Source organism: Seriola aureovittata, chromosome 9, assembly GCF_021018895.1.
Source record: "Seriola aureovittata isolate HTS-2021-v1 ecotype China chromosome 9, ASM2101889v1, whole genome shotgun sequence".
Classification (NCBI taxonomy): Eukaryota; Metazoa; Chordata; class Actinopteri; order Carangiformes; family Carangidae; genus Seriola; species Seriola aureovittata.
Genome location: NC_079372.1, coordinates 14548326 through 14566251, shown reverse-complemented (window position 1 = coordinate 14566251; position 17926 = coordinate 14548326). Strand labels below are relative to the sequence as shown.

Here is a 17926-nt window from a genome sequence, read left to right as displayed (position 1 = left end):
TGTGTGTGTGTGTGTGTGTGTGTGTGTGTGTGTGTGTGTGTGTGTGTGTGTGGCTGTGGCTGTGTGTGGCTGTGTGTGGCTGTGTGTGTGGCTGTGTGTGTGTGTGTCGTGCTATAGAGTGTTGTTGGAATAGGTATGCAAGGCCATGGTCTCCCTACCTGCCTCCCGGTGCTGATCACTCACAACTGCTGTTACACAGCACACACACAGCACACACACACACACAGCTCACACATACACAGCGCACACACACGCACGGCACACACAGCACACACACACACACAGCACACCCACGGGTCATGTAATTGGATTCCATGGGTCCCCATTTTACAGTCCATTGCCATGTAATGAAATCAGTTATTTACTTTCATCATAAAATCTGATAAGGGACAACATCTGCTGGGGTAAAGTTTGAGCGAGTGCTGCACATGAATGTTGATGTGCGGTCTGCAAACTCCTGATCCGCAGCTCTCCGGATCTGCTGCTGCTGCGCGCACGAGAATCAACACTTGGTTGTGGACTCGTCATTTGACTCCTAGAAGAGGCAGCGTGTGAAAACAGACATGGCACTCGATTTAGTTATTTGTTTACCTTTAGCAACATAACTGGCATAGAAGCAGCAGCAATGGAAATCTCTGCTTCTCCACACCGAGGAGAGGAGTGTGCAGCAAGAGTGTCTTGTTTCTGAGTCCCTGCTCTGCTCTGCTGTCTCATTATACAGCTGCTGTGCTGCTGGAGGACACTGAAGGACACAAGCGATTGAATTCAAGTGTTGTATATTCCCTGGAAACCAATCAAGAAAAGCCCCAGAATAATAATCCCTGTCCGCTGTCATGATTCATTTTTATTTTGTTCCATATTTTTCTCTGGCTTTTGAGTCACTCAGAAAGAGTAGTTCCAGCATGAAATCAATGTTCCATTAAAATTTAATGACCAGGAAGGGCTTAATAGTGGTGGAACAGATGCCTCTGCTTTTGATAACGCGAACATCTCAGGAACTCTTATTCAGAGCTATATTGGTGTTGTCAGGTCCTCTGACTGTTCCCGTTCTCCGCTGCTGTAGAAAACAAAGGATATTGGCTTTTTTTTCTTCTTCTTTTTTTTTGTTTTGGTGCCTCATAGCGGTGAAATTAAAAGTTAGTAAACTGACAGTGAAACTCATAAAATCCCTCAAACATTGACAGAGGAGGCTACAGCTGATGGAACATTACAGTCATATAACTATAATCACGCACTGTGTTAATGTTGACTAAGGGCTCCTCCAAACACACACCAGACTCACCAGCTCTCAGCGTTTCATTTTGTTGCAGATATATATTATGAAGAAAAGTGAATGAACAGGTTGGTTTGTCCGTAAATGTCTGCAGTGTGTGTGTGTGTGTGTGTGTGTGTGTGTGTGTGTGTGTGTGTTTTCTCAGTGATTTGAAAAGAACAAAAAAACAATTTCTTTGTATAATAAAATCAAATTGGACTATTTTAAAAGAAATAAGAGTGGACTTGTTGGTTCCTTGTGCTATTGTTTTTATTAACGTTATCATTGCTATTGTTGTCATCATTATTAATTGTAGCAGAACAAGATAAATCGAAACACCCCTCAGCAATCATGGCTTAAGTTTCTTCATACTCAGCTGGAACAGAGAGAGAGAGAGAAAGAGAGAGAGAGACAGACAGAGTGAGAGAGTGAGAAAGAAAGTGGAAAATCTTAATCAGTTTTTTTTTTTTTTTTTTCTTTGAGGACCATATGGAAGGTTTCAAGCAGCCAACCATATGTTGAAGGCTTTTGTCATGGAAATCATACTTTTTGGCACTTTTTCATTGCGCAGCCAAGCCGGGCACATAAATAAAAAGAAAACAAGAACAGAGAAATCATACAGAACATGATCAAATCTTTGAGAATACACAGAGTTTGAAGTTTTTGTTTGTAACTTACAACAGATAGCTTTTTAATCAAGACACTCCCTGATTCAAATGGCCACCCAGACGACTGCAATTGGTACCTGTATTTGTCTTTTTTTTCCTTTTTAATAAAAAAAAAAAGACAACATGAATAGAAAAAGAGCAATTAAATGTCTACATGCATTGTCATATTATTGCTGTGATATATTTACAAATATATTTACAAAATTATCAAAGAGGAACAATGTTTCCCTACATCTAAATTCAGAAGTTTAGAATCAAATTGTGCCTCCTTTTTTTTTTTTTATTTTGTAAAGAGGATTTTCTCTGAGGACGATCTGTATCTGTATCGCTGCCAGTTTCATAGACAACAAGCCTGCAGCACATTTCCAATTCCAAATTGTTTTTAATGATCTCACTACTTTTATCTTCCTTATTAAAACACAGTCCCCAGGTTCTGGAGGTACATTATATCTCTGTCCAACAGGAAAATATAAAACATCTAAAAAAGAATCTATTGGAAGTAATGATTTCTGCATTAGTTCAATAATACAGCAACGTGCCAAACACTGTGTTCTGCAAGTTAATCAGGAGACAGGTGGTTTGGATGCTCTCATGCAGTGATTCAGCTGTAGCACTTAGACGACCATTGACAGGATGATGGTGGAGCATGGAGGAGAGAAGAGAAAATCACAGCAGAGACGCCTCTTTTCTGTCTTTTTTCTCCTCAGTTTTGTATATGTGTGTGTTTTTTTTAAAACATTTTTTTTTTTGGGGGGGCGAGCTCAGCATTACTGCGATCGTGTCATCCATTTGGAATATGCAAATAGCTGACAGTGCATTTGCCTGCTGGTGCTTGACCTTCCCCTTGGAGGTCGCTCACCGACTCAATTACGCTCCCTATCTGCAGTCTGTCTGCAAACACCTGTTATCCTCCCACACTCCGCCACCCTCCGCCAATCCCACTTCAGCACATCTCATCCTCGGTGCGTCTGTTTAGAGGCAGTTGGGGACGGGATGAGGACGGCTGGTGGGGAGGGGGGAGGGATGCCAGGCAGGGACAAATGATGGGGGAGTTAGAAGCGCATTACAGCGTTTCAGTTCTATTTCAAACAATCTCTGGAAAACTTTCTCTGCCGAGACAGTTCGCATCAAGATCATTTCCATTAGTGCTGGTTAGAAATGTATATAGCCATCCATATGTTATCTCAGCAGGATTCTCTCCTCTCACACCTCAGAGATCCGCTTTAGCTGTTTTAAACGGTGCTGAAAACTGTGGATGACTTTAAATTTAACTCTATTTAAATACTTCATTATGTCAGTGACCTAAATGAGAATTATTGTAATCCTGTTGTATAATATGTGACCTTCTAACAGTTCAGTCAAATCACGCCTGCCCTTCAGCTGCCAGAAGAGATTTTATTTTACCTGGTTGCTCTTTAAAACAAAAGAGACGGTTAAAATAATAATATAAAATATATATATAAAGGATCAGCAGCTTTGTTCCAGTCTAATTAACACTTGTAGCAGTTTGGGAACCGCTCAATACAGGATTGAGTGTTGCTCATAGTTACTGCATCACTATCGTTATTGCTTTTACACATTTTTCAACCTTGGTGTAGCTGGATTTACACCTACATTATTCTGCTCTCTAATTTTAACAAATGGATACTGTTACATTTTCAGGGCGACTTCTACATGCACATCAACGTACGCCATTTCTGGGAATTATATATTGCCTGAGATTTAAAGACAAAAAAAAAAAAGGGGGGGGCCAAACACCTCCTGTCATCAGGAGGCAGGGGACTTTTGGGGGAAACAGCAAGATGGAGAATATTTTAGTCTTTCATTTGTCATTGTTTCTTTTTATTGCCCTAAATTGACTGAAAACAGGACAGCTGTGATTGTTATACATGTCAGTTGCTGTGTCAGTAAAGTTATTGCCACGAAAAACAAAAAGTAATTCTGCATTCATTTGTTTGAAGTCTTCTAGCACTGGTACTGTACATTGTTCCTCTTTAAAAAACTAAGTCCCATGGACTCTCTACAGTTTTCATGCATATAAACATTTTTCTTTGAAGATCAGCAGCATCTTACAAGGTCAATGGATGTTCATTTTTTAAATTATAAACCAATAAATAAATACATGATCATTAACAAATAAGCAAGTTTTCAATAAATACACAAAAAATAAGGTAAATAAATAATTAAATAAATAGATAAATAGGAAGATAAATAAAGTATTTACATGATAAATAGATGGTATGCATCTTAAACCGTGGGCGGAGCTTTGAGCGACATATAAAACAGACAAACGGAATAATTTGACTGTCACTTTGTAACTGAGGGTGTGTGAGTCCATACCGTCACTCTGAGGTAACACTGGCGGTGGGTGGGGGAGCACCTCAAACACTGGGGGGGGGGGGGGAATTGCTTGTTAAGACTGGACGATGCACCATAAAGGCAGCAGAGTTTATGCAAGCCACCATGGTGGAGGAAGAACAACGAGTTTTCATTGCTATAGACAAGTCAACTGCACATGGCACTTATAACAACAGATCATTTGGTCTGGCTCTTAGTGTTTTTGTCCGAGTCTGTTTGTACATCAGGGCGAGACTATATGAATTTGATCAGACGTAGTGTGTGATAACCTGTTCAACAGGCCTGTTCAACATTTTTAAAATCACTTGGAGGATTAAACTGAATGACCTATGGCCTATGATCTTGTATAGCTTATTTAAATGAGCTTTTTTTTGTTTTTTTTTGTTTTTGTTTTTTGAATACCCACAGTTACAAAGATGCTTTTGATCGACAAGGGATAATAAGCACAAAAAAATAAATTTAGAAAAATCAAATACAAAAATAACATCCGTTGAATTGAAACATTGGTGTGGAAAAAGGGGGTTTGTCTTTTTACCTTTTAAAATGATCTCCCTTTTTTTGCAAATACTGTCATAGTTCACATTTTCATAAAAAGTTCATGTTGGCAGTTGCAAAAGAATTCAATTCTTAGCAAATAAAAAGCAGCATAAAAATACAAGAGGTCATTTTGTCTCTAAAAAACAAAAGAACACTGTTAGTCCTTTTTTATGTTTGTTTTTTTTCATTTTCTCTTTACTATTTGCTATAAAATATCAGGAATCTAAATATTATTACTATTGATATCAATATCATTATAGTCATTGATAAAAATTCACATGCCAGGCCTCATATATAATTGTGTAAGTGTGTGTGTGTGTCTGTGTGTGTGTGTGCACACGTGCGTACATGAATGTGTGTTTCTGTGTGTGTGTGTGTGTGTGTGTGTGTGTGTGCATACATGTCTGTGTGAATGTGTGTGTTTACATGTGCCCACATCCATGCGAGCACATGTTGCTTAATTGTGTACAACTATCATCTACAGTCTCTATTTGGGGGAAGGTTGTTTGATTGTATGTTTCTGTGGACGATTAGCTACTGTGCAGGGAAAAAATCCAGCATCTTTTGAAATTGTCTTTGCCATAATCATTAGAGTTTCTTCACGTAATCTCAGTGAAAATATTGCTTTCTAAAAAAAGGGAAGAAAAAAGGCATGGAGGGCAGAGTGAACAGGGTTATTGGTGGCGAACCTACAACAGGGGTTCAGAATTTTGCTTCTTCCTTGTGGTTAGTTTTCTGATCCAGAGTCGTCTTCGTCTGCAGAGCCCTTGAAGCAAGCTGACTCATAGTGCTTGTTCAGGTAGGACTTGAGAGCGAAGGTCTTATTGCAGCGCTTGCATCTGTAGTGCTTGAAGGCAGAGTGTGTTTGCATGTGGGCGCGGAGGTTTGAGCGGTCAGCAAAGGCTTTGCCACAGTGGGCGCAGGCAAAGGGCTTCTCCCCCGTGTGCGAGCGCATGTGACCTTGAAGGAGCCACGGCCGACTGAAAGCCTTGCTGCACACATCGCACTTGTGCTTGAGGTCGTGGGTGAGGATGTGCATGGCCAACGCCGGCATGGACACGTACACTTTAGCACAGGTGGGACACTTGCGGGCCATCTTGCTGTCCAGGCTGCGGTGCGTCTGCTTGTGTCTGCTGAGGTTGGAGGAGGTGGCGTACGTCTTGCCGCACTCGTTGCAGGTGTGGCGAGGCGTGCCGGATCCCCTCTCCTGAGCCCCAGCGTTCGCACTGCTGCTCCTTGAGCCCCCTCCGCGACTCTCGGTGTCTCCCTTTCGCCTCGAGCGCCCGTCAGAGATGAAGAAGGCATCCATGGTGTAACCCTCGGCCAGGGCCTCCGATTCACCACTGTAGAAGCCGCTGGCTGTCATGCCAGACTGGGGGCTGTCGGGGTGCTTCAGGTCGGGGTCACAGTACTCCCCTCCGCTGCTCACCTGGGTGTACAGGGGGTCTGACACCGGCGAAGCCAGCTTGTGCTCCATCTTCTTCTCCCCCTGGTATACAGATGGCGTGATGTAATCCTGGATGTAGCCTGGGTAAGAGACACACGCAAACACAGTTGGCCAGGGGTTGTGATGGATAAGGACACAGTGACACGCTGGTGATTACATGATTATCATGTTGGATGATTGCCCTTCGTAAAATGGTGAAAGGAGTGAGTGGCAGCACAGAGCTAATTGCATTTTTTTTTTCTCCACAACTCACAGGTTGTACACACAATAGTGCAGTGATGCAGGGAAACAGGATGCGCTCAGCTGCGTTCAGGGAGGTTGCAATTTTACAGTGAGGATGAGTGCTAGATAATAGCTCATCACTGAAGTCTCCTGTGTGAGAAGGTGCACGTTGAAGCCCCTCTTAAATAAAGTAGTCTCATTGATCAGACATCCTTTTCTTCATCTATGGTGCATCACTTCTGTGGCTGGGGCCTGTCTCCATGGCTGCTTAATGAATGCTCTGTGAGCGCTGGCATTAGGATTTTTAGTCGAGTCTCAACACTAAACCTTAAATACATTATTTCTCAAGAATTTTTCTTTTTGCAGTTTTGTATTTTTTTTAATGAAAGTGCTGTAAGAAAACAAAACAAACACCTCAAGCAGGTTGCTGATTTGAAAGCTTTCTCTATGAATTACTGTTTGTTTGTTTCCCTGCAGACTAATACATTTTATAGTTTTGGACCAGATCAACTTGTTACATCGCTACTTACATCCTGTAGGATTTCATGCTACTTCTCCAAGCAGGTTTAAGCATGATGCAGCAAAGCACAAAGTGCTATGAGCGAATTAAATCTCCCCCAACTGTACAGAGCATGATTTCAGAGAGATATATTTTTGTTGGCATCATTCATGTCTTTCCTTTCCCTCCGAAGCTGCTCAGTGCCAGAGGAGCTAAAAGGCTTGCTGGCAGCTAAACGCATCCAAACAGAACTCAATATATATATTCTTATGCTGTGAATCTCAGGAGCTGAATAAATACTAAATGCAATTTACCTTCAGGGTTGATATTGTACAGGTTGAACATATTAGAGCAAATATAAGATGTGGTGAAATTCCTTTCCTGAGAGAAATAGTGCATAACTGCAGAAAAAAAGCCATTCCTAAGCACTGTGTGCAGCAAGCAGTGGAAATTAGGTATTGACTGCTTTTTAATGAAATTCAAAGTTTTGAACTGATCAATAGGCTATCATCTGTAAAATAGTGAAGCTGCTTGAACAGTGGAGAAAGATCAAGTATCTGCGACACACAATAATGTTTCATTGAGCACGGTGCTGCTCGAGCACCGATAATATGAAACATGGCATCATACACATTGTTTGTGAAGAGGGTCACCTGCCTACAGCGGCAAACGGCGCTGAAGTGCCTTCGAGAAACAGGCCATTAAGAAATCAGTTGAAGTGCTCTCTTACTACAGCGTCTCCATTCCCAAGGGTTCCTGTTCACACACCCACTTTGTCAAAGACATGACCGTGACACCCAGGGACAGGGAAACACCAGGCCTGTGCACACATTATCATGCTGCACTGCATGGGTTCACTGTTTTCAGCCACACAGATGGTGTTTGTCTGATAGGGAGAGCAACACTTCCTCAAAGAAAATAAAAACATGAACGAAGATGAGTTGTTTGTAATTTTCAAAACGAAATTCTTACATGTACAATTAAATTCTGCAGCTGCAACAATTATTCGTGGCCACATCCACCTGTTTTACAGTCCCACCACAGAGTGGCATGAAAATAGCTGTAAACAGCACATACAACAGCACGGCCTTTATTTTGCTGATCTTTTTTTTTTCTCAACAAACCAAAGTGCATTAGCGTAAGCAGAGTTGTTTACTATGTTTCAATTACCCAAGGTCAGACATGGAGCTCATCATTTAGGACTTGCACTGTATCAGCCTTTACAGCTCATAGACTCATTTCTCTAATGCAAAGCAAGCATGTAATTAATGGACCCTCTCAGCCACCCCTCTTTGTTGTTCAACAGACACTCAAGTCAAATGTCTCCACAATGGGGGGAAAGAAAATCTCCTGGCACGGCAGAAGTGCTGATGTTAGGTATTTCAGCCTTGCTGAGGATTCTTTTATTTTGCCTTTTCCCTTTTTTTTTTTTTTTTTTTTTAAACACAGCATGAAAAGGACGATTCTTTTGTTCAAATTAAACGCCTTTTTGTCAACATCAATGTAGTGCCTTATCGCTCTCTCTTCTATTTTAATATACTGCTTATTTTTCATGGTGTTGAACAATAGATTCAGGAACAATAGAGAGTGACAATAACTATACAAATGGATTCTTTAATAATAATATAAAATCACGCAGCAGGAAATCTGCAGAACAGTCATTACAAGCTACAATACATACCTGGTAAATATAAATAATGTTTTTATTTCTTGCCATATTTTTTTTTGTCTTTACCCAGCAGCTTGTTTTGAATTGAACAAACCTCTATAGTTTACAAACCAGCCCAGTCTCTTTTTAGCACAAATAAAATGAAATCCACTAATCCTGATGCATCTAAATTTCACTCAACCTTGTTATTGACACAGCTGAATAACAGGTGGGCTTCATCACAACATTTAACTGTGGACTGTGGAGCCCCTCGCGCTGTGAAGATATCCCAACAAATCATAACAAAGACACACATATGGCCCTCTAAACGTGGCCACAAAATGGAAGCGGCGAGCTTAAAGCAGACCGTGAAAGTGAAGGTCGCCGCTCAGCGCTGACTGGAGCTTAACGTGGTCGGTCTGTGTGTTGACCACAGTGCAGCTATGTGCCTTTCTTCATGTTTACTGTACAACCTCTATCACGTGATCGGCCTCATTGCTGCCCCAAGCATTTTTGTCTCCTTCTTTCTCCTTCCCTTCACTATCCCCTCAGCCCAGCTCCCCACCTCCCTCCCGGCCGTACTGTACAGTGTGTAGATGTCTCTAGTGGCGACGATAGGCCTGCATGGCTGAAACTCTAACCCCTGCTAGTTTTCAAATGCCCGGAAGGAAGAGAAAGATGTAGTGTAGCGATGGGGGTGGGGAGACTGTGCATGCTCCATTTGGATGGGAAGAGGGGGGCAAGGGAGGATCGGACCGTGATGGGAACTCAAGGACAATAACAGCTAAGGACAAATGTATCATCTGATACTCATCTCTCATATTCATGAATTTTTTAGTGCACATGATGACCAGATACAGTCAGTCTATGCGTGTTCAGCTACCACAGGGTTGGTGAATTCATACACATACGTAACTGGAGCTTCTCCCGATTAGACACACGTTGTGTTGCCTATTTACATAAGCTAATCCGTGGCTGTGACCTGAATTGTGTCTGTCCTTCACTGGAGTCAAAAAACAAAAGTCTGGGAGCACAGAGATGGGGGTGGGGTGCCTCTGAAGGGGATTATTCAGGATACTGATGCAAAAATCAGCTGGCTGCATGTAGCATCTCATATTAATTTACACTCTACGAGCATGTTGTTGGCCCCAAGCTAAAGTAAAATCTCAGCCGACACAAAAACAAAAGAGGATGCCATCTGTGCTAAGTGTGGAAATGTCAGGCATGCTGAAATCAGCACCGGAGCTGACTACAGGCAGGAGCGCTGGCACATCTCTAACTGGAGCGGGGCAGACTAGTGGAGGCATGTTAACTCACCATTCTCACTGAGACGAACCCCAAGGCTGGTCACCGAGTCTGTGATGGAGCGTGCAAAAGTGAACGAGTCGTCCAGGTGGTGATGATGATTGGATGTGGCCACATTGGACGAAGAGAAATCATCAAGCTTGATCTTCTTCACCAAAAATGAGCGGGGCATGTTTCAATGGATAAAAACACAGAGCTGAGAAAAACGCATGAGAGAAAATAAAAAGACCCTCTGAGGAAGCACGCGAGCAGAGCTGGTTTGACGGTAATCCTTGCGGTTAATGTGAAGACAACGGCCAAAAACATAAGATAAGAAAGAAAATGGAAATCAGTGGAGAACAAGGCTGACGGCAATGCTGTGTGATACTCTCTGGCTCCCCCAGCTTCCCCCAAGAAAAATAAAAAAATAAAAAATAAAAGCGATCCTGTTCAGCACTGGATAGCTCCTGTGATGCAGCAGGCTTAAGGGACCAGTGAGGAAGAGAAGAGATGGAGACAGACAGAGAGAGGAGGGAGAGAGAGAGACTGTCAGACTAGCTGAGATCAGCAATCACGCCAGCCTTTATATGGGGCACAGGCAGTGGAAGATCAGGTGGTGCTGCGAAATGGAGCTGCTTAGCTTTAATCCATCAAATGTCCCCGGGGACACACATCAAATTACTACTGAACCGTCTGTGCATTCGCACACAGACAGAGGAGAAAGAACACAGCCAGACCCCCACTGCCCCCACTGCTGCTCCCCCTTCTCCTCCACTCCCCTCCCTCTTTCACCCCGCTTATGCTCCATGCTCGGAGGAGGAGTAAAAGAGGAAGGCAGACAATGGAGATGTGGATGAGAGCACACTCAGTGTCCTGTCCCCCATTGTTTTCAGATGAAGTGGCACAGTTTATGTTTGCCGTGTACAGGCGCTGCCTCCCTCATGTCATCTCTGTTACCTCAAACAGCCTCAGATCTTTCCGTCCCTTCGACACACTGCACTGTACTCACAATCACAGAGCACACATACAGTAGAGGAGAGGTTAGCTGAGCGTCTGCCAGTGCAGGACCTTTATTCTAAAGCTGCACAGGATATCAGCACTGTTGACGAGTGGGCTACCGGGGGGAAGTACTAGTGCTGCACTGCTCAGCTTGTCTCTCTCTCCCCATTATCACTGCACAGATGTGTGTCCTGCCATGCGTGGCAGTGAATTATCTGATTAATTAATTACATCTTTTTTGATTAGGGTGAAATCTAGAATTAGATCCGTGCTTGCTAAATTGGCCAGATATCTCTGGGTTGGTTTGTATATGTGTGGATTCATTAGTTCACTCTATGAATTTTATGCTACATTATACAGTGTATTTTTCATTAGAGCTCAACAGTTGTTGTTCCCTCGTTAGAATAAATCAAATTGAAATAATTACAGAGGAAAAAAATCTTGTGTTTGCTTCTAAAAGCAACAAGTTTTCAATTGAAACAGAAATGATTCACCTGTATGATTCATCATCAACTGGAAACACTTGTGTCACTTGTTTGATTAATTAACATCTGACAGCATTAAAACAATAAGATTAACGACTAACACTTCTATTCCTGTTACAGCAAACATAATATCGGTGGAGCAAGTGTAGGCATCAGAAAGTAGTGCAGATCTATGTGTCTACTCTGTTCTGTCCTATTGTGCAGCTGTTCTGCTTCTGTGGCTGTTGTGTAACAGTGGCTGTGGTGAGGTCATCATGATGGAAAAGCAAAGTATTGCAGGAGGAAATTGATTTTTTTTTCAAATGATTTAGAAAAAATAAAATGTTAGAAAATAGTGAAAAATTGCAATTTCTGCAAAAACCCCAGGTGACATGTTTATATTGCTCATTTTGTGCATTCAACAGTTTAGAAACTAAAGCTATTTAATTTAATCAGTTTAATTTTAAACCAAAAAAATAGCAAAAAATCCTCATGTTTTAGAGGCTGTAAATATTTGCTTGATAATTGTCTTAAAGGAGCTGTATTTGATGTTGCTAGCCAACGTTAGCATTAACAGCTGTTTGCTAACCAGTCGAGAGGAAATGTTGCGGGTTCAGAATCAAACTTCATTCCTGTACTCACCAAGAGTTGACACCAGTGGTGGAAACAGAACCACTTTTGTTTTGTTTCTATTTCTATTACTATCACTTCCTCTGCTGAAGTTAGCATGCTAACCAGCTAGCCCTCGCAGTTCCATCTCGTAATAATACTCGATTAATACATTATAGTAGCGTCCAGTCCACCTGGCAAGTGACCATCACCACCACCTGCTCCTGGCAAGAAACCATGTTCAGCGGCAACTTGCATACAGCACCTTTAGTGGTTGATTCCTAAAATTATTGGAGATTAATTTTCTGCTAATTTTCACAGTATCTGCATTAGTTTTATATCATTTTGTTCATTTTAACACTCATATCCTCAAACAACATGTTTACAATGAGAAATGTATAAGACCACTTGTAGAATCCCCTGGAAAACTTGACACGGTCCTTCATCCTTGAGATGGAAGGTTGAACTCATGACTGATGTCATTCATTTCATTTTGCACTTTCCATGTCGATCAGGCTCCTAAAATCGTGCTTGAATGTGGTTAAAGGTGCTATAGATTTATCCAGACGTTTAGGGGTGCCCCCCTCACCCGGGTCACTCTAAATCATCCCTGCCGCTACGAGTGACCCTGCATCTCGGACGCGACAGGTTTCAAGAGGGGGCGGTTGTTAAATCAGTGCAGTCAGGATTTATCACACATATGTGATTGTACATTACGGGACAAGTTCACGTTGCTGTCACCAAACTGAGCTTATAGTGTAGAGGCAAGGACGAGGAAGGTCAGGGCAAGAATCACTGTCTAAAATAATGAGCTGAAGTGAAGCTTTTTGTTTTTGTTTTTGTGGTGTAATATCTCTTTTAATAAACATCATCTTGTATGAGTCGTCAGGGGAATATTTCACAGAAAATCATAAACTCCATTTCTTTAATTATCCACCACCTGTTTTCCTAAAGATACCATCACCTGCAGCGTCTTGTGTTGATACGTCAGGGTTGTTGCAGAGATCATGATTTGTTCATGAGAAGAAAAAATCTCTCTAACTGCTAAATTATTCTTCAGTCTTGATTCCATGGAGCAGGAAGGTTAAAATGAACAATGAACCTGCCTTGACTGATATTGAACTCTTTCAGCATCTTTTCAAACCTGCAGTCGGTATCTTGGTGAGCTACAGTTCACCTCTGACAGACGCTCTCATTATTCTGCCCCTCTGTACGGTGCAGTGAAGCTCAGCCAGTTTCCTTCTTTAAAGTATAAACATGGCAACGCTCACATCAATATGGCAAGTGCAAGGAGTTTTGAGTAGATATTTAGACGGCGATAGTGGGGATGGGAAAAATCTCAATCAGGGCTGCAATAATAAGTAGTTTTATTTTGGAATAATATTACAAATTAATCAATTGATTATTTAGTCTATGAAATAAAAAAAAAAACAAACACCCATCCCAACTTACCAGATCATTAGTCCAAAACTGAAAGATATTCATCTTAAAGTAATATATGACACAAAAAATCTGCAAATCCACCGATTTTAGACGCTGGAACCAGAAAATATTCAGCATTTTTTCACAGTTTTGCTTGAGAGATGACTGAAACGACTAATCACTTAACAGAGTACTTTATTTTTAGAGATTATTTTTCTGCTGATCGACTAACTGATTGATGACAATCGTATCGAGTCATAAATCGCATTCAGGTAAATCGTATTGTGACGATGCTATCATGTTTTGTTATTGTTTTTTTCCAACACAACAACAATGCTGTTTAAATAACTGATTGAAACCTAGTAACAAGTCATTAAGGTTTCTGTTTTTCTGAACCACGATGAGTTTATATCAATATTTCATATATCTGCCATATTTATTGATACTGGAAAAGCACTTATATTGATGTCCGCTCCCCCAGCTGAGCCCGGGCTGAAATGTAATGACATAATGGAAGAAGCCACCTGTAACTGGAAAAGACGTCAGTCAGCCTGTTTACAGTAACATCACATAAAATATTCTGTGCTCAGGCTGTATTCTGCCTCATATTAATATAATATGTAAATTAATTATTGCACCGCTCCATCACGTATGAGATTTAAAGACAAGTTAAAGAATGAGTGCAACAAGTTAGCTACAGGTTAGAGGTGAATTGTGACAAACAAGAGGAAACATGCTGTTTCAGTTTACTCGTTTCCAGCAGCAGGAAACTCATTGCCAATTGTTCCCACATCCTCCTCCTCCTCCTCCTCCTCATGCCAGAGCTCCGGTCCACTTATGGCCCCCAGACTCCCTCTGACATGTGGTCACTGCCTCAGGACGTTACCATAGTGACTGACCCCCTCAGGCTGGAGGAATGGTTTTTACTTTGCTTTGCTGGAGCAGGGGGCTTCACTCTGGTCAGATGGGACGGGACGGGGGGGGGGGGGGGGGGGGGGGGGGGTGAAGCTGTGATACAATCAGCCTCATTTACATCCTGTATGGCCCTCCAGGGTTACAGAGATGACCTGGCCCCGCCGAATGAATGAAGTCAATCTAGTTGATTTGTTCCTTCGCACTGTTCCACAGGAGACTCCACCTACAGTTACCCCATCTGCAGAGCTTTATTATCTCTATTTACAGACATGTGAAGTCTGTTTAATCATTTAGCTTTCAGCTAATTCATACACCTGGCAAATTCTGACAAAAAAGAAGATTAACTGAACAGAAAATATGATTTATGGTCTCCTAATAGCCACTGCTTATATAAAGACACTCTGAGCTTGTTGGGGTAGGTGAAGAGAAGCTAAGAGTCCATTAGGCATAGCCATCTATAATTCACCTCACTCTTGCTTACTGGGTCACTTCAATGAGGCTTTTTTGAGCTGCTACAGCAGGAGACTGTTGTGCTCTTTAGAAAGACAAGAGCTGATGATGATTAAAAAGTTTAAAATACAACATGAATTTGTTTAAGATGCAACAAGTATATATTTCATTGCAAAGGTCTTATTTATTTTGTGACTCTGGCAGCCGTCATGCATGCATTTGGCTCAAAATCCTTTTTTAAATGTCTGTTTACACAGACACTGATCAGACATGGCTCAATGGTTAAGGTCACGAAGGCAATATTTAACATTTTACTGTGGATTCCCAGTCCAACATGAAGTCTGAATGGACTTTAACAGCCTCCCCAGCTGTACTGTATCTAATGCTGTTTGGCAGATAGTTCAGTGTATCACTCATGCCCTATTTGGCTTGTGTCTGCCTGTTGTCCTGTATGCATCTCGGAGCGTGTGTGCATTTGTTGTCCATGGGCAACTGTTCAGTAAATAGGGCAATTAAGTGTGAAAAGCAGAAAGGAGCTAGCATGTTCCTATCTCTTTGGTGGGGGAGATAATTTATGCTAATAACATCTCTACCGCTCAAGCTGCCCAAAAATGATAGCAGACCCTTTTGGCTTCAGAAGAATCTTTTCATCCTCTTGGAGAGAAAAAAAAAAAAAAACTGGTTTCTCAACACCTTGCAAATAAGACAGCTGTGTGGCAGAGAATGAACCTCTCTCCCTCTCTCTCTGCCTTTCATCTCCAGATGATAATCTTTTCTCCTTCACTGTCTTGTATGGTGCATGTTTGTTCTTCATTTAGCCTGTGGAATACTTGAAACCTAGTTTCCCCTCCGCCACCCCCACCACCCCCACCCCCCTGCTCTCTCTTACAGCCGCACACTCTGCACACAATCTATCATCATTTTTCCTTCAAGAGCCGTCATAGGAAGTCGCAGCATGTGTGAATGTATTACTGTAAATAGTATCCTATGCATGAATGATGCTTCTTAATAATACTTAAACTCGAGCTCAGTATGCTGTTCATGTGATATAAATTCCTCCATCATACTGAGGGGCACAGAGGCATTGGGTGGCTGTGCAGAGCAGGGGCCACGATGGCAGTTCAATAAATAACCTCAGTGAAAGTGGGAGCAATAAACCATATGAAATCTCTACCAGCTACCCACTATCATGCTCAGTGAGGAGCTCTCATGTCAGCCACTAAGAACAAATGTGTCAGCTTCCAAGGCGAAGATAATTTCTTTTGTGTACCACCAACAATAATCAAGCCTGAGCAGGATGTGGGTTACAGCTTCAAACATTTGGTCTTAAAGGAATTGTTTGACATTTTGGGGAAAAAGCTTTTTTTGCTTGCTTGCCAAAAGTCAGATGAGAAGGTCGATACCACACTCATGTTTGTACAGTAAATATGAAGCCACCACCAGCAGCTGGCTAATAGTGTTGGGCAGTAACACATCACTCAGTGGCACATTACAGTGAGGGTAGTGTGAAGCATTGCAATCTGAACTTTAGTAATTATATTAAGTTGACTAGCCAGTTATGTGCAGGGTTTGATGCTTGGTGTTGGACCATTCAGTGGACACACTGGAGGTGGTGAGAGGAGCAAGGAAATTCTCTTCAACTTCAGAGTTGTCTCACATGCTAACGTGGAAAGCCCCAATCATGAATGACCTGGATTTGTGTGGATCCCACAGCGTCACTGAGAACCCGACGTCTGGAGTGCTAACATTAAGTTAGCCGTCAGTGGCAGCAACAGTAACCAAGTATATAATAAAAGTAGGGCTGAACGATATGCAAAAATCAATGGTCTGTTTTGACACATTTTACCTTTATCAAAAAAACTGCAGCTCCTGTGATTTGGATTTTGCACTTTGGCAGATAAAATATAACGGGTAATTAATTACATTTATCAAGTGACTTGCAGAACACTTACTTAGCTAAGCATAAAGACTGGAAATAGAAGCTCTTTAATTAGCATGTTGTATGTTTTTTCTTTAATCTGTACAGAAACTAACGTATATAAATGACAGTTCCCTGTATGTTTAGCGCCAAATTGTTTCTTGGATAGAACCAGTTGGATACTCCAGGAAGTTACTGGTCCAAACTGAGAAGTGCATGGTAGGGCCTACATAACCCTCTTTAAGTGTCCTGGGAGGGGGATTTTGTTGCCTTTGGACAGAAGCAGGCCATTCACATTATTCATGCTAAGCTAAGTTAGCCGGCTGCTAGCAGTAGATTCATACTTAGCCCACAGACATGAGAGTGTTCTCCCGTAACGCTCAGATAAAAGGCATATAAGTGTGTTTTCCCAAAAGTCAAACTTTTCCATTAACTTCGGATGAGTTTGACATGGAGGAGGATTTCTACTTTTAGTTATATTGTCTCTCATATATTATTTTCATTTCAGCAGAAGCTGTAATAATTTCATCCACAGCCAAAGATGTTCTACTGGAGCGTTCCAGTGTGTTCCTAGCGAAGTACTTTAATTTTCTAATGCTGTAATTAAACCTTAAGTATAATAGTCATCATCACACCTGGCTCTGATTTATCGAGAAATAATTGTTCAGATAATCTTAGTCTAAATTAATTGGGTTAATTAATCACGACTGTGTCCTCGCCCTCCCTCCCTCAAATAAAGGCATTGTAGGTCTTTTCACATTATGTTCCATCACGAAGGTCAGAGCAGTGGGTAATAGACTGTCGTTTCCAATTTGTACTTCCACGCAAAGGAAGAGCAAATGCATTAGTGAGATGGTATCAGCCTTTTCAAAATTAGACAACAAATGGACAGATCTGCATGCATGTAGCATGAATGGATCTGCCCGGCAGGAAGATTACTCAGTGCTGTGTGTAGCAGCAGCAGCTGCAGCAGCAGAAGCAGCAGCAGCTAGTCTAGAAAACAATTACACACCAGTTACTAATTTTCTTTTTGAGGATTCACTACACCTGTTTGCAGCCAAGGGGCAAACAAAGAGACCGGCTCCTGACAACACAGGACGGTGTGGTTTTTATGAAAAAAGAAAAAAAAAAAAAAAATCTACAACCAAACAAATTTTCCACCAGGTAACACTGAGACAGGCATTTTCCTCTTATGTGTTTTTCCTAGCAGTGCATGTCAGGGAGAGAGGTGAGA

At 41.7% G+C, this 17926-nt stretch overlaps 1 protein-coding gene and 1 long non-coding RNA gene across 3 annotated transcripts in view; one reads left to right on the top strand and one right to left on the bottom strand.

The window, feature by feature from the left end:
• LOC130175023 (uncharacterized) overlaps window positions 1–17926 on the top strand; it is a 47782-nt gene that overhangs the window by 5273 nt on the left and 24583 nt on the right. Inside the window, exon 4 of one of the 2 annotated variants that reach the window (XR_008828675.1) lies at window positions 3583–3669. The exons of the other annotated variant lie outside the window; for it this stretch is intronic. This is a non-coding gene — a long non-coding RNA (uncharacterized LOC130175023). Of the gene's footprint in view, window positions 1–3582; window positions 3670–17926 lie in introns of those variants that run through there. 2 annotated transcript variants of the gene reach the window in all.
• scrt2 (scratch family zinc finger 2) lies at window positions 1505–11106 on the bottom strand. The gene is made up of 2 exons (XM_056385285.1): window positions 9949–11106; window positions 1505–6342 (listed from the first exon to the last, which is right to left on the bottom strand). Exons 1-2 carry the CDS (start codon window positions 10106–10108, stop codon window positions 5543–5545), a joined length of 960 nt encoding a protein of 319 aa, XP_056241260.1. The 5' UTR covers window positions 10109–11106; the 3' UTR covers window positions 1505–5542.